A 12,192-nucleotide genomic window follows, 5' to 3' on the forward strand; every position below is an offset into this window, starting at 1 on the left:
GAGCTGTGGGGGCTCTGCGGGCGAAAGCCCCGAGATGTCGGTGGCTGGCAAAGCCAGGCTCCTGTACCTGGGAGCATCCTTCATGGAGATACATGCGTGTCTCTCATGCAAGTCCCCTGCAACCCAGGGCAAAGCAATTAACCCCTCCGAGAGCCTAACGAGCGTCTCTCAGTTAAGATGACTCTCCTTGCTTCTGTTTTGCCCTGCAAGAGGTGGTGGAAAGGGCCGTGGATGCGCTAAACCTGCGGGCAATGAAATATGGCTTTTATTATGGTAACTTGGCCTTGAGCAGCAGAGGAGCATCTCTCCCAGAGGTATCCACCCCGGACCTCCCTGTGCTCTCCTCGCTTTCCTTTAGTGCGGACCGAGGTTTTGATGCACGGAGAGGAGATTGGTTTCTGACCCAGGATGAACTCGAGTTCTGCTGAATGTCCTGGCAACAGCATAGGAACAGCAGCATCCTTCTCTGCGCTGCCTCGAAGTCTGGGTTTCTGGCACACCCTGGAGGAGGAAGAATTCTTTTTCTGAGTTAATTCAAGTGACTTTGCAAAAGGCTGCCGGGAGGGTGGGCAATTACGGTCTGTGCCAGCCTTTCTGTGTGGCTGGGGCCACTCTGCCAGGGAGCTGGGCTAGTCAGGAGCTGGTTGCTGAACCTGGAGGACGAGGCGGCTCCCGGCAGATGCCTCTGCTCAGGAGGTCCTGCCTCACATCTTGTCACCGCATCCTGGCACGTCTCGGTCCTGCTTCCTTCGCTGGAGTCTCAGCTGCCGGTGTCGGAAAGCTTTGTTAGCACATCTTGGGGTCGCGTTGAAGCCGTGCGCCGTGCTGGGGTTGGTTGTGCTTCCCAGGAACCAGCCTTCAGAGAGAACTTTCCCCTCGGCCTGGGGCTGGCCAGGGCTCAGAAGTAAAGAATTGCTGGGAGGTGATGGGGTGGGAAGGGACCTCTGGATGTCACCTGGTCCATCGCCCTGCTCAAGCAGGGTCACCTAGAGCAGGCTGCCCAGGACTGTGTCCAGGCGGGTTTTGAGTATCTCCAAGGATGAAGTCTCCATAACCTCTCTGGGCAGCCTGTGCCAAATACTCAGTCCCTCTCACAGTCAAAAAGTTTATTCCTGTGTATAAATGGAGTTTCTTTTATCGCAGTTTGTGCCCATTTGCATCTTGTCCTGTCTGTGGGTCCCACAAAGAAGAGCCTGGCTCTGCCTTTACACCCCATCATCAGGTATTCCTACGTGTTGATGAGACCTCCCCTGGGCCTCTTCCAACCAGGCTGAGCCACCCCAGCTCTCCCAGTCTCTCTTTGTAGGGCAGATGCTCCATTCCTTTGGTCACCTTTGCTGGAGTAGCTCCAGTAAGTCCATGTCTCTCCTGTGGTGGGGAGCCCAGCACTGGGCTCTGGATGAGTCTCACCAGGGCTGAGCAGAGGGGAAGGGTCATCAGCTGGACCTCCTGGCCATGCTTTGCCTAATGCAGCCCAGGAAGCTGTTGGCCTTCTTTGCTGCAAGACTACACTGCTGGGTCATGGTCAACTTGGTGTCCACCAGGTCCCTCGGGGCTTTCTCCACCAAGCTGCTTCCCAGCCGGCACGTACCGGGTCGTTCCTCCCCAAGGGCAGGACTCGGCGTTTCCCTTGGCTGAACTTCATGCTGTTCCTCTGCCTGTTTCTCCAGCCTGCCCAAGTCCCTCTGGATGGCAGCACAACCCTCTGCTTTATCAGTCTGGGTTTTATAGCATCTCCCTGCGCTGAGCTCTGCAGGCATGATTCCGTGCAGCACACACGCGGTGAAACTTCTGGTATTCAGTACCTTTCCCTCCCCTGGAATAATCCAACCTGTTCCCCTCTCCCAGGTGGCTCCCCCCATCCCTAAGTGACTCTGATGGGGGGGGCTGTCTGCTGGCCAGGAGATATTTGTGGGAGAGGTGCTTTCCAGCCTCTCAGGTGTGTATGGTTCGCATTATTTTCTATTCACGGTTTCTAAGATGTAGTACACCCCCCCTCCTCCCGTGTATATTTAAGAGATGACAGGGTAATAAGGTAATTTAGGGTGGAGGGGACCTCAGGAGGTATCTAGTCCTGTCAGACAATAACTCTTAATTTAACTCTGTTTTACATTTTAAAATACGTCTTGAGCATGTTTTACATTTTAAAGCAGAGATGACTTCTTGTTGCGCACTCCCAAAATGGCCTTTTCTTCACTTCGAGCCAGACAGTTTTCAAACTTGGAAAAGATTTTTCAAAGTTTGGTGAAAACCCAGCTGTGAGCATTAGTTACTAGATGATCTCTAAGGTCCCTTCCGACCCAAACCGTTCTATGATTTTATGATTCTATGATTAGCACAGAACCCGTCCCATGGGAATGGCACTTCCACCTAACCGTGCATGAACAGATGCCGTGGATGGTGACGTTTCTAGCCTGTGTACGTGTGGGACGCGATCTCAGTTCAGCTGTCTCTGGGGGGGTTACAGCCTTTTCTTCTGCACTTGCCAGCCGGCCCTCTCTAGTTCAAAAGGCGTTGGCTGTGTTTGTGCATGACAAAACATTAATCCCTGGCTTGGACCGCTTGTGCTACGTGAGAGCTGAAAAAAATCGATGTGAAGAGTTAGGAAGGTCCCTGAAGTTGTACTGGAGCAGCTTTCAAATGTGGCTTTTGATTTCCCAAGGTGGCCATCGAGAGATCTTTCTCAGAAAAGCAGACAGGAGAGATGCGTTTCTTGTCTCCGCTTACCTTTTGCAATGCTCGATGGCAAAGCCCGCTGTGATCCTTCAGCGCAGGGTTACGGGTGCGTGGGTCGCCCAAAACACGTTAACGTTTCTGTTCCTCGGCTGGTTTTGGGCTGGTGCTATGCGTACCAGCAAGGATCCCGCTCTTTCACTGGGAGAAACACGCTGGCACTCGTCCCCAGCCACGGGGGGACCGCGGTGCCGGAGGAGATCGGCGTGGCATCGTCCTTCCCAAAACACACCCGAAAGAGCCGGTGGTGTGGCTGATCTTTTCATGGATGATGCTGACCAGCTGCGAGCTGGTTGCTTGATGGGACGCAGCTTCCCTGTGAGCTTGGAGCACGCCACCGTGGCGGATGATGCCGTAACGTGTCATCTTTGTGAGCTCCGATACAAACCACGAGTCCTTTTTGTTGTCATCAGGGGGTCATTTTTTTCCCCCGCTGCAGCTCGTGAGATGGTAAGCCAGTAGCTAACACGCTGTAACTGTCCTCTCCGTGTCTTTACTCGAGTGGAAATAAGCCTAAAAATTCTTCAATGAACTTTTTCCCATTGAGGAATCGCGCTCAGCTGCGCTTTCCCGAGGACGGGCGAGGGTGTTTGCCTTCGCAGAGGCTGTCGAGCTGACGACCGCCTGTCGCTGCGGCAAGGGGGACGTATTTTTCGCACCTCCCAGCACTGAGTAGCTTTCGGAGAGAGGTTTTGCTCTTTGGCCTTTTCTCTTTCACAGGTTTGGAAGATGGAAGCAGCGTCTCCTTCCTGGCTGCACGCCAGGGATGGGGCTCTTCTGACTGTCTTGAGCATCAGCTGCTCAGTGTAAGTTCAGACTTGCTGGAAAAATTTTTCAACAGCTCCGTCTTCTCCTGGCTGTTGTCCTGACAATGTAATTTTATTGAAAGCACCCTGTTTGCTTGCAGGTTGCTTCTGAGAAAGCTGAGCCTGTGAGTCTGGCTTCATTAGATTGGGGATGGAGACGGTGGGATTCTGGTCCAGCTTTCTTTTGATTGCTGGGGATATTTGCAGGAGGCTCCTCTGTCAGCCCACTCGCTGGTCCCGTGGCTGCCGTGCTTGTCTGGCTTGAGCCTCGCAGGACAGGCAGAGGATTAGAGAAAGTACAGGATGGTCCTCGGGCATGGACCTGCCTCTTGTGGGGGCGAAGAGGAGATCTAAGGAGGAGAAAATCTTCTGCTGGCTTTGGCAGGAGATGCTGCTGCTGCGCCAGAGGGGTCTCGAGGATGCTGATGGATTTCTTCCGCTTCGGGTAGTGCAGAGGTTGAAAAAAATGCTTTTAAAAATTCCCTCCCCAACCCTTTGGCTGGCTAGAAATAAGCTTTCTCCTGTTGACTGTCTATGGCTGGCCCCGGGGTTGTCTTTTTTGAGCTTGATCCCCTCGTTCCCACGCAGGCATAAAGCTTGGCGGCTCAGTGTTTTGGTGCTTGGCTGTGGCAGGATCTGCCCCCTCGAGCTTGACTGAGTTCAGGAAGCGTCTGGATAAGGCTCTCAGTCATACGCTCTGATTCGGCTGGTCCTGTGTGGAGCCAGGAGTTGGACTCGATGATCCCTATGGGTCCCTTCCAACGCAGGATGTTCTATGATTCTGTGAGCCCTGTGCTTACAGGGCTTTGGTGGCAAGAAGGGAAATATCCCTCCCCAGGTCCGTGCTCCTTCCCTCCCTCCTCTCCTTGGTCTCCTCTCCTCCGTGCTGCCCAGCCCCAATTCTTCTGGCAGGGTCATTCTCAAATATTCCTATTTTTTTCCCATTGGATCCTCTTGAATCAGCCTCTCTGGAAACGCAATGCCCAAAACTGGACCCGTCAGAGACAGGGGAGGATGGAGAGGTTCTATCTCCCCTACTGCCACCTCAGTTTGCGTCGGGCTGGGATGCATAGCCGAGGGGAGAGGTTGTGCGGAGGGGTTGCGGTGATGGAAATTTGCTTTAATCTGATGGAAAAGCAGGGGCAAGCGGATAGATGTTCTCCGAGAGCTGGGATTGCTGCGTGCCTGCCCGGAGCAGCCGGGATGCGGCTGCGAATGCTAATTAGAGCCCGACTCGCGAGGCTAAATAAAGCAGCAGGGCACTCCAGGCAATTTATTAATGGGTGATTATTTCAGGCCTCTTCAGCTGAGCTGCGAAGCCTCCCAGCCTAAGGCAGAGTTAGCCCAAGGAGGGCTGCGGTCCTTGGAAAGGCTCGGCGTGGGGTGTTTCAGTAGGGAATAGGAGAGCGGACGGCGGCAGGCCGGGGGATGCTTCCCTCCTGCCTGGCATTGCTGCGGCCAGCACCGGGGCAAAGCGATGCTGCCCCTTGGCTGCGATGGTTTGGGGGTGACGGGATCTCGCCCACCTCTGCTTGAGCTGTCAGCAAACCCCTTGTGCTTGTTCGGTGGTGTACGCGGCTGCAGAGGGGGCCCTCGGCTCTGGTTTGGGCTTTTTGGAGAGTGCAAAGACCTGCGCAGCCCGCGGGGAGGTGGGTGAGTGCAGGCACTCAGCTTCGTAGCGGCAGAGCGAGACCAAGCACCAGCACCGACTCCCGCGGGTTTTGCAGGGCTGGATGCACAGCCCTGCTGCGTCCCCGTAAATGCGCAGGACCGGAGATTTCTCGGCTGTCCTTTAAACCTCTCCGAGCTCTTTCAGCGTGCGATCATTTAGCTGCTAAATCCCTCTTTGATTCAAGATGCAACATCCTTCTATTTTATCAGTGGCTCAGATGTACGAGCTGCTCCAGGCCCTCAGCGATGCAGCGTGGGGCAGCACCCAGCTTCAAGGCTCTGTGGTGCATTTGGGCACTTCTGGTGGCTTCAGGAGGGACTTGAGGAATTTAGCTTGGGGTGCTCATGACCTCAGGGTGCTGTGGGTGGTGGCGAGCCCCGGGGCTCGGGCCACCTGAACAGGACCTGGTGCTGGGCTGCGGCGCCCGCATCTCGGCACGCCTGGCCCGCGCCGAAGAGCGCTCGGTGCACAAGCAGCAGATTATACGCGGCACCTGATCCCTGTTCCGACGTCCTGCCCGACTTGCGGAGGCACCTTTAGCGTGTCTCTCCTTTGCTCGCACAGGTGGATGTCACAACAGATCAGGCACTGGGAAGCATCTGCGTGCACGCAGCGAGGGGAGGAGGAAGAGGGATGAAGGCTCATGGGTTTTCCTCCAGGCTCTGCCTGGAGCTCCCTGAAAAACCGTGGCTAATGCATGCAATCAACTCTGGCATCTCGCCCCGAGAGAAGCTGGGGACTGGTGGGCCCCGCTGGGGTGTGGTGGGACGTTGTGGGTTGGGGAACCTTGAGTGGGACCCACTGGGAACTACACTCGTGTTTGTGTTGTGTTTTGCTCGATAGCTGAGAACTGGCAGGCCTTTTAAAAAATGGGGCCAAAGATGCTCCGGGCTGGATTCTCTTAGGCACACACGTGCAGAGAGGTTGGGAAAAGGGATCTCTGGGGTGGGAATGCGAGGTGTGCTGCATCTTGTGTCTTGGGAGGGGGCTGCAGCGGGGAAGGTTGGGTGAGAGCTGCTACGGCGCTGCTCCTTCTGCATCTCCATCACCTGTGCTCCTGCTTGTGAGTGAGTGTTGGGAGATAAAGCGACCAAAATCCTCATTTCCAGAGGGGCTATTCCTCCATCCCAGGAAAGAGAGCTTTATAAGATTGACTGGATGTTGTACTCATGGGTCTTGGTAGTTAAAACCGGCGGTATTGGTGAATACGGGTATGTTTGGCAATGTACAGCAAATCACCCTTTCAGCTTAAAGCAGTTTCAAGTTTTTCTGGCGCTGCTGCTGTGTGACACCTGGTGTGGCTGCTTCAGCAGAGTCACCAGGAGGGGTTTGGTGGAGTAGTGGCGGTTGCTTGAATCTGGATGCATAGTTTATAGCTCGGTGTGAAATTTGCCGGCTTTTGCTAGTCTTCCAGCCGTTTAATTTCTCGGTGAATAAATTATGGTGCTGACCCTGCGAAGTCAGCCCTTCAGGTCTGTGTTGGGGATGTGTCCAGGCGGTTTGGGAAGATGATGATGCTTCTCTCTGTATTTAGTGCTGAGGAAGGCACGTCCTGGTGAGGCAGGCAGCTTGGGGCGAACAGGCATGGGAAGCACGGAGTTGGGCAAGGCTGCTACCAAGAAAAGTGAGCAGATGGTGGAGAGGAAACGTTTGCCCTGGCTTGAGTGAGAGTTGCCTTGCTGCAAGGCAGTGCAGAGTCTCTGCAGCGTGGCCGAGGCCGTTGTGCCTGGCCCGGAGCTTTGCTGGCAGGAGAGATGCCAAGGGGGCTGTCGTGGCCTGTGCCGCAGCTGCTAACATCTGCACAGATGAACATCAGGCAGAGATGTGGTGGTACCCTCCTCTGGAGATGCCATCCTGGAGCTGCTTGGACCTTCTCCACCCGCATCCCGGGTATCCATGGGTGAGCTGCACCAGACCGGGGATTCTGCCGCCCTGCTGCAGAGGTGCTGGGCTTGGCAGGGCTTCCCCTTCGCAAACGGGGAAAACATCTCTTCCTGATCCGGCAGGTAATGAATTTGTTCCTGAAAAAAACCCCAAACCCTTCCATTCCTGCCTGGTTATAAACATGCTTCTGAGTCACAGCTACCCAGTCCCAATCTGAAATTTGGCCCGAGCACTGGAGATGATTCTCATTTGATCCTTTTTTTTTAATTATTTTTTTCCTCTCAGCATGGCTAAAGCCTTATTTAAAAAATCAAATCAGGATGCCAAAAGCCACTTTCTAAGATGAGTGCGGCCCATCGGAGCTCCTGGGAATATCAGACACCGAAGCGGAGCCTGTCCCCCCCCTTTCCAGACCCTGCTTGGGCTGCGTCAGGGGTCTGTCCCCTGCGGGATGCTCTCCCTGAGCACCCAGCTTTCTGAGCAACCCGGGGCTCGACAGAGGATGCTTTTAACAATAATTCCTGTACCCAGCGGCGCATAGGCGGGAAGTTTTGGGTGGGCTGGGGTGAGCCGGACGCCGCTCCAGCGCCAGGAGAGCCGTGCGAAGGGATGCAATAGCCGGGCGAGGGGCTTTGTGCGTCCCCTTCAAAGCACCCCGCGGGAAGGGCAGGCAAGGGGGGGGCGGGGGGGCTCGGCCGGGAGCCGGGGGAGGAAAATCCGTGCCCCGTTGCCTGCTGCCGGAGGGTGGGATGGGCGGGGGGGCTGCAGGGAGGGGGCGGCGGCCGCTAGATGGCAATGCCGGAGCGGCGGCGGCAGCCCCGGGCACCGGCCCGCGTCCCTGCGGCGGGGGGGATGATGGGGCCTCCCCGGGGAAGGGGCAGCCCAGCGTCCCCGGTGATGCCCGGGGGTGGCGGCAAGGCTGGGGGTGAGGGGGGAAAAAAACAAAAAAAAGAAAAGCAAGCAAGGAGGAGGCTTGGATGGTAATGTCAGAGTGAGGAGGGGAGTTAGCCGGTTTCTGTAAAACCCAGCGCATCCCAAGCGCCTTCCTGTCTCGGCACCTGCTGTTGCCCCGTCTTCTTGGATTTCCTTCATTCACAAAAAAAAAAAAAAACCAAACCAAAACCACAACCCCACATAGCTGGCTCTGAATCTCTATGCCATGTTGAATCATGCGGGCATCAGCCACGCTTCTCCCTGACTCACCGATCCCAGCGTGCTGGGGTGAGGGTCAAGACGAGAACGGCAATAAACATCCTGGGAAACCGAGCCTGCATCTCTTGGCATAGCCAGGGACTTTTTTTTTTTTTTCTTCCTTGCTTTCAATCTTCTCTTAAGGAGCTGCTTTCTCATAAATATCCCATCCTTTAGCACCGTCTGAGCAGGAGAGAGGCTCCCAGCGGGGTCATCCTGCGCTCTGCTCTGCAGCAGCGAATATAGAGTAGAGCCGAGAGCGAACCCCCCGGGCGCAGGGGCTAGCCCGCTGTCCCAGCAGAGGTGTCCAGGTAAGGTGTGCATCCCTGCTTCGAGGCGGCGGGAGGAACGATGCCTTCCTCCTCCTCAGCCCCTTGCACCGAGCGGTGAGGCAGGCATGGTGCAGGGGGAGCACTGGGTCCAGCCTTCCCCGTCCTCCTTGGCCTCTGGGGACCAGCCAGAGCCTGAGGATTTAGGCTGGGTGGAGGCATTGCCTGCAGGCTCAGGGGGATGGGAGAAGGCTGGGGGGGGGCCAGGGGGGAGCCGAGGCAGGAGCTCTGCAGGGCTGAGGATCTGCTCCTGGCAATCGGCCCAGCCTTGGGCTAATTAACAGCGGCTCGAGGGGTTCAAAGGTGGGAAGAGTGGCATCGCTCCTGATGCCACGCTGGTGGTGGGGAGGAGGATGCAAAGGGGATGAGCCACAAATCAGAATTGATTCGTTTAGGGCAGCGTCTTGCCTGGAATGAATCGAAGGGGCTGTAATTAGTCGGTAGCCGGCGTGGCCTCCTTATCACCTGGTCGTTAGTGGAATGAAAGCCCAGGGTCACTCTGGCTTGCGCCAGGGCTGGCTGGTGGTCTGGGAAGCGTTTTGGGAGGGATCTGCTCCACTCCGGCTCCACTCCGTGCTGCAGTGTGGTGGTGATATAGCTGGGGGGCTTGCTGAAATCCCCCAATTACACCCACCTCTGTTATAAGGCTAATTGGAGGAGCAAAGTCGAGTAGAGATGCAGCAGATGGGCGTTGTGGTGAGCTGGTGGGCTCTCGCTGTCTGGCTGAGGTTGGGGGAGTGATCCCAGAACCTTTTTCGCAAACACTCCTCTGTTATCTTGCTGAGGAGGGCCTGATCCTTCCTCTTCCTCATCCAGGCAGCCCAAGGGCTCCTGTCAACGCACCCGTGAGAGCCTGGGCCAAAAAACGAGTCCCATGGCTGTTCAGTCACAGTAGTGCCTGCAAGGTGGGGAAGTCTGTGGTGAGGTGCTGCTCAGGCACGAGTTAACGATTTGTGTGATGAAGGGCTTGATTTTTTTTTTAAAATTTCCTTTTTTTTGGTTTTTGTTTTTGATGAGCTGCCCCAAGGGTTCCTGCCCACCCCACCACAGATGTGGGGGACACGGCAGCAGCCGTTGTGCTCGCAGAGCAGGTTGCTGGTGGTGGGGCTGACGGGGGAAGAGCATCACGGGGATGCAGGATGTCTTGTGATGCCAGCTGGAGCTGCGGGTGGTCTCCCTGCGGGAAGGGCAGGTAGCTAGTGCTGAAGGCCCTGGGGAGCCCTTCAGACGCGGGGTTGAATGGGAGGGGTGGGGGATCCTGCGTGTGAGCAGCTTGCAGGGTGTGTGGGTGTGCTGAGCAGTGAGGCTGGTGCCCTGCCAGTTGGGTAGGGAGGACACTGGGGGGACATCCCTGGGGAGCCACGAGTCCCCTGTGTGTGCCAGGAGGGCAGGGGGGGTTCCCCAAAGGTGGGTGGGCAGGCAGCCCCCGCACCAGGGCACAGCCCAGCCCAGGGCACCCTGAGCATCCCTGGGCGACCTTGGCACCCGCACGGCTGCAGAGGTGAGGGTGCAGCACCGGACACGTCCCCAAGTCTTCTGCCCGCGGTGGGCAGCGGGATGGCTGGGGGGGAGCGGGGTCGGAGCCTGGACCAGCCCCAGGGTCAGCCACCCGCCGTGGCAGGTGCTGCAGGGACACATCCAGACTGGGTTTACACCTCTCCGATGAGCTGCTGCTGCTTCTGGCCAACATCAAGTGTCAAAAAGAAAATACCGAGGCGGTGATGGGGGGGGATGTGGGGGTGCTAAGGAGGCTGATCTGTATGCGAGTGAGCAGGAGGGCTCTCCCCGGGCAGCGGCTGGCATCGGGGCGGCTCTGGCGGGGAGCCGGGAGCCTCAAAGTTTCCCAGGGATGGGGGGGACGGTGCATGTGGCCGTAGAGATGCTCAGTGGGGACTGAGATGGGGTGAGCCTCTCGCTTCCCCTGCAGGCAGGGGGGAGGCAGAGCCCCCCTTTGCCCCCCCTGCCCCCCAATTTAGCCACTCACCTAGGAGTACCCATGTGCTGGGAAGCCCTCTGCAGCCGGGGCGGTGGTGGCGGCGGGGCTTCTTGCAGGGTGGGGGCTCCCCCATTGCCTTTGTTCCCTTCAGACCCTCCCCTCGCCTCTGATTTTTCCTTTGCGGCAGCTCCCGTGCTTGCCAAAAGAATGCACTGGATGGAGCGAGGGAGCGAGCCGGGCGTGCGTGCGTGTGTGCGCGCTTGTGTGCGCGTGTGTTGCCACTGACTTCATTAAAGCAAGCTGTCCCCGAGCTGCAGAGGCGCGGCAGCCTTTAATTTCGTGGCCCGGTTCCTGCGGGGAAACCGGCGTCGCCTTTGCACGCTCCTGCCCTGGCAGCGAAGGGCTGAGCATCCCTGCCGCCGCAGGTGCCTGCCCGGAGGGGGGGGCTCTGCCCGCTGCCCCAGGGAGCCAGCGGATGGGTGGCCGGGCTCCCGCAGGCTGCTGAAGATGGAGTCGGGAGGAGGGAGTTGGACACTTGGCTCCAACTAGGCTGGACCACGCTGCAACCTGTTTCCCCGGCCTCCCCTCCGCTGCGCTGGGTGCTGTACCAAATTGCGTCTTCCTTTGCGACGGGGCAGATGGAAGGACTTGGATCCCAGCCCTTTCCCTGCCTGATCTCTGCCGGCAGGCAGTCCCCGGGCTTGCCTTGCTGGGGGGGGGGGAGGTTAAAAGGGGCAGGTTTGGACTTGCAGACAGAGCGGTGGGAAGGATGCGGCTGGGTTTAACCCCTTGCTTCGTGGCGGAAGGTGCTTAGGGATCCAGCTGCTGCGGCCTCCGCCGAGCACGCAGGACGGCTCCCTGCCCTCCCCGCTGCCCGGGCTGCCCGTGTGGCTGTCGGGGAGGGGGGGCCGGAGGCAGCCGGCTGCCCACCATGCCGTGCCGCTGAGCCGGTGCCGCGCGTTGCCGCCTCTCCTTCTTCCACGCGGGTCCCCGTTCCCCTGGAGGGACGGAGGAGAGACGGAGCTGAGCATCACCTGGCGAGGAGGAGGGGGCTGTGGTTGGGACTGCGCCCCGCAACCCCCCCTCCCTCTTCTCCCCCCACCCCCCCCCCCCAGCCGCCTCGGTGGTGCTGCTTCGGCTCACCTGTGTGTTTTCTTCCAGGATGGCTCGCTTTGGGGAGGCGGTGGCCGGCAGGCTGGGCTCTGGAGATGGGGGCTCCGACCAGAACCGGAGCCGGCAAGGACCTCCCGCCCCTGCGGGAGGGACCCCGGGAGCCTTCAAGCAAACCAAAGCCCAGAGAGCCCGGACTATGGCTCTGTACAACCCCATCCCTGTCCGGCAGAACTGCTTCACCGTCAACAGATCGCTCTTCCTCTTTGGGGAAGAGAACATAGTCAGGAAATACGCCAAGAAGCTCATTGACTGGCCATATCCTTTCTGCGCCCCCTGCGAGCCCCCCCCTTGCTCCCAGGATTTGCCTCGGTGGCCGCCCAGGACACGTGCGTGTGGCACTGGCTGCCAGGTAAGCACCTGCCTTCTGCTCTCCTTCGGCGTGCGGAGAGGGGTGCCCCGTCCCCCGGGGATGCTCTCTTCACCCTGTTGCCGCTTCCCCTCCTGTGCTCCGCTCGGCGCCTGGCGGGG

The 12,192-nt window shown here is 58.1% G+C and overlaps 1 protein-coding gene across 1 annotated transcript in view; it reads left to right on the top strand.

Annotated features, from left to right (window-relative positions):
- Window positions 1-12,192, top strand: part of CACNA1E (calcium voltage-gated channel subunit alpha1 E) — a 167,681-nt gene that overhangs the window by 59,374 nt on the left and 96,115 nt on the right. Inside the window, exon 3 of the mRNA XM_054833380.1 lies at window positions 11,713-11,978. Coding sequence (XP_054689355.1) covers window positions 11,713-11,978 — 266 coding nt within the window. The remainder of the gene's footprint in view (window positions 1-11,712; window positions 11,979-12,192) is intronic.

This window comes from Grus americana, chromosome 8 (assembly GCF_028858705.1).
Source record: "Grus americana isolate bGruAme1 chromosome 8, bGruAme1.mat, whole genome shotgun sequence".
Taxonomy (NCBI): domain Eukaryota; kingdom Metazoa; phylum Chordata; class Aves; order Gruiformes; family Gruidae; genus Grus; species Grus americana.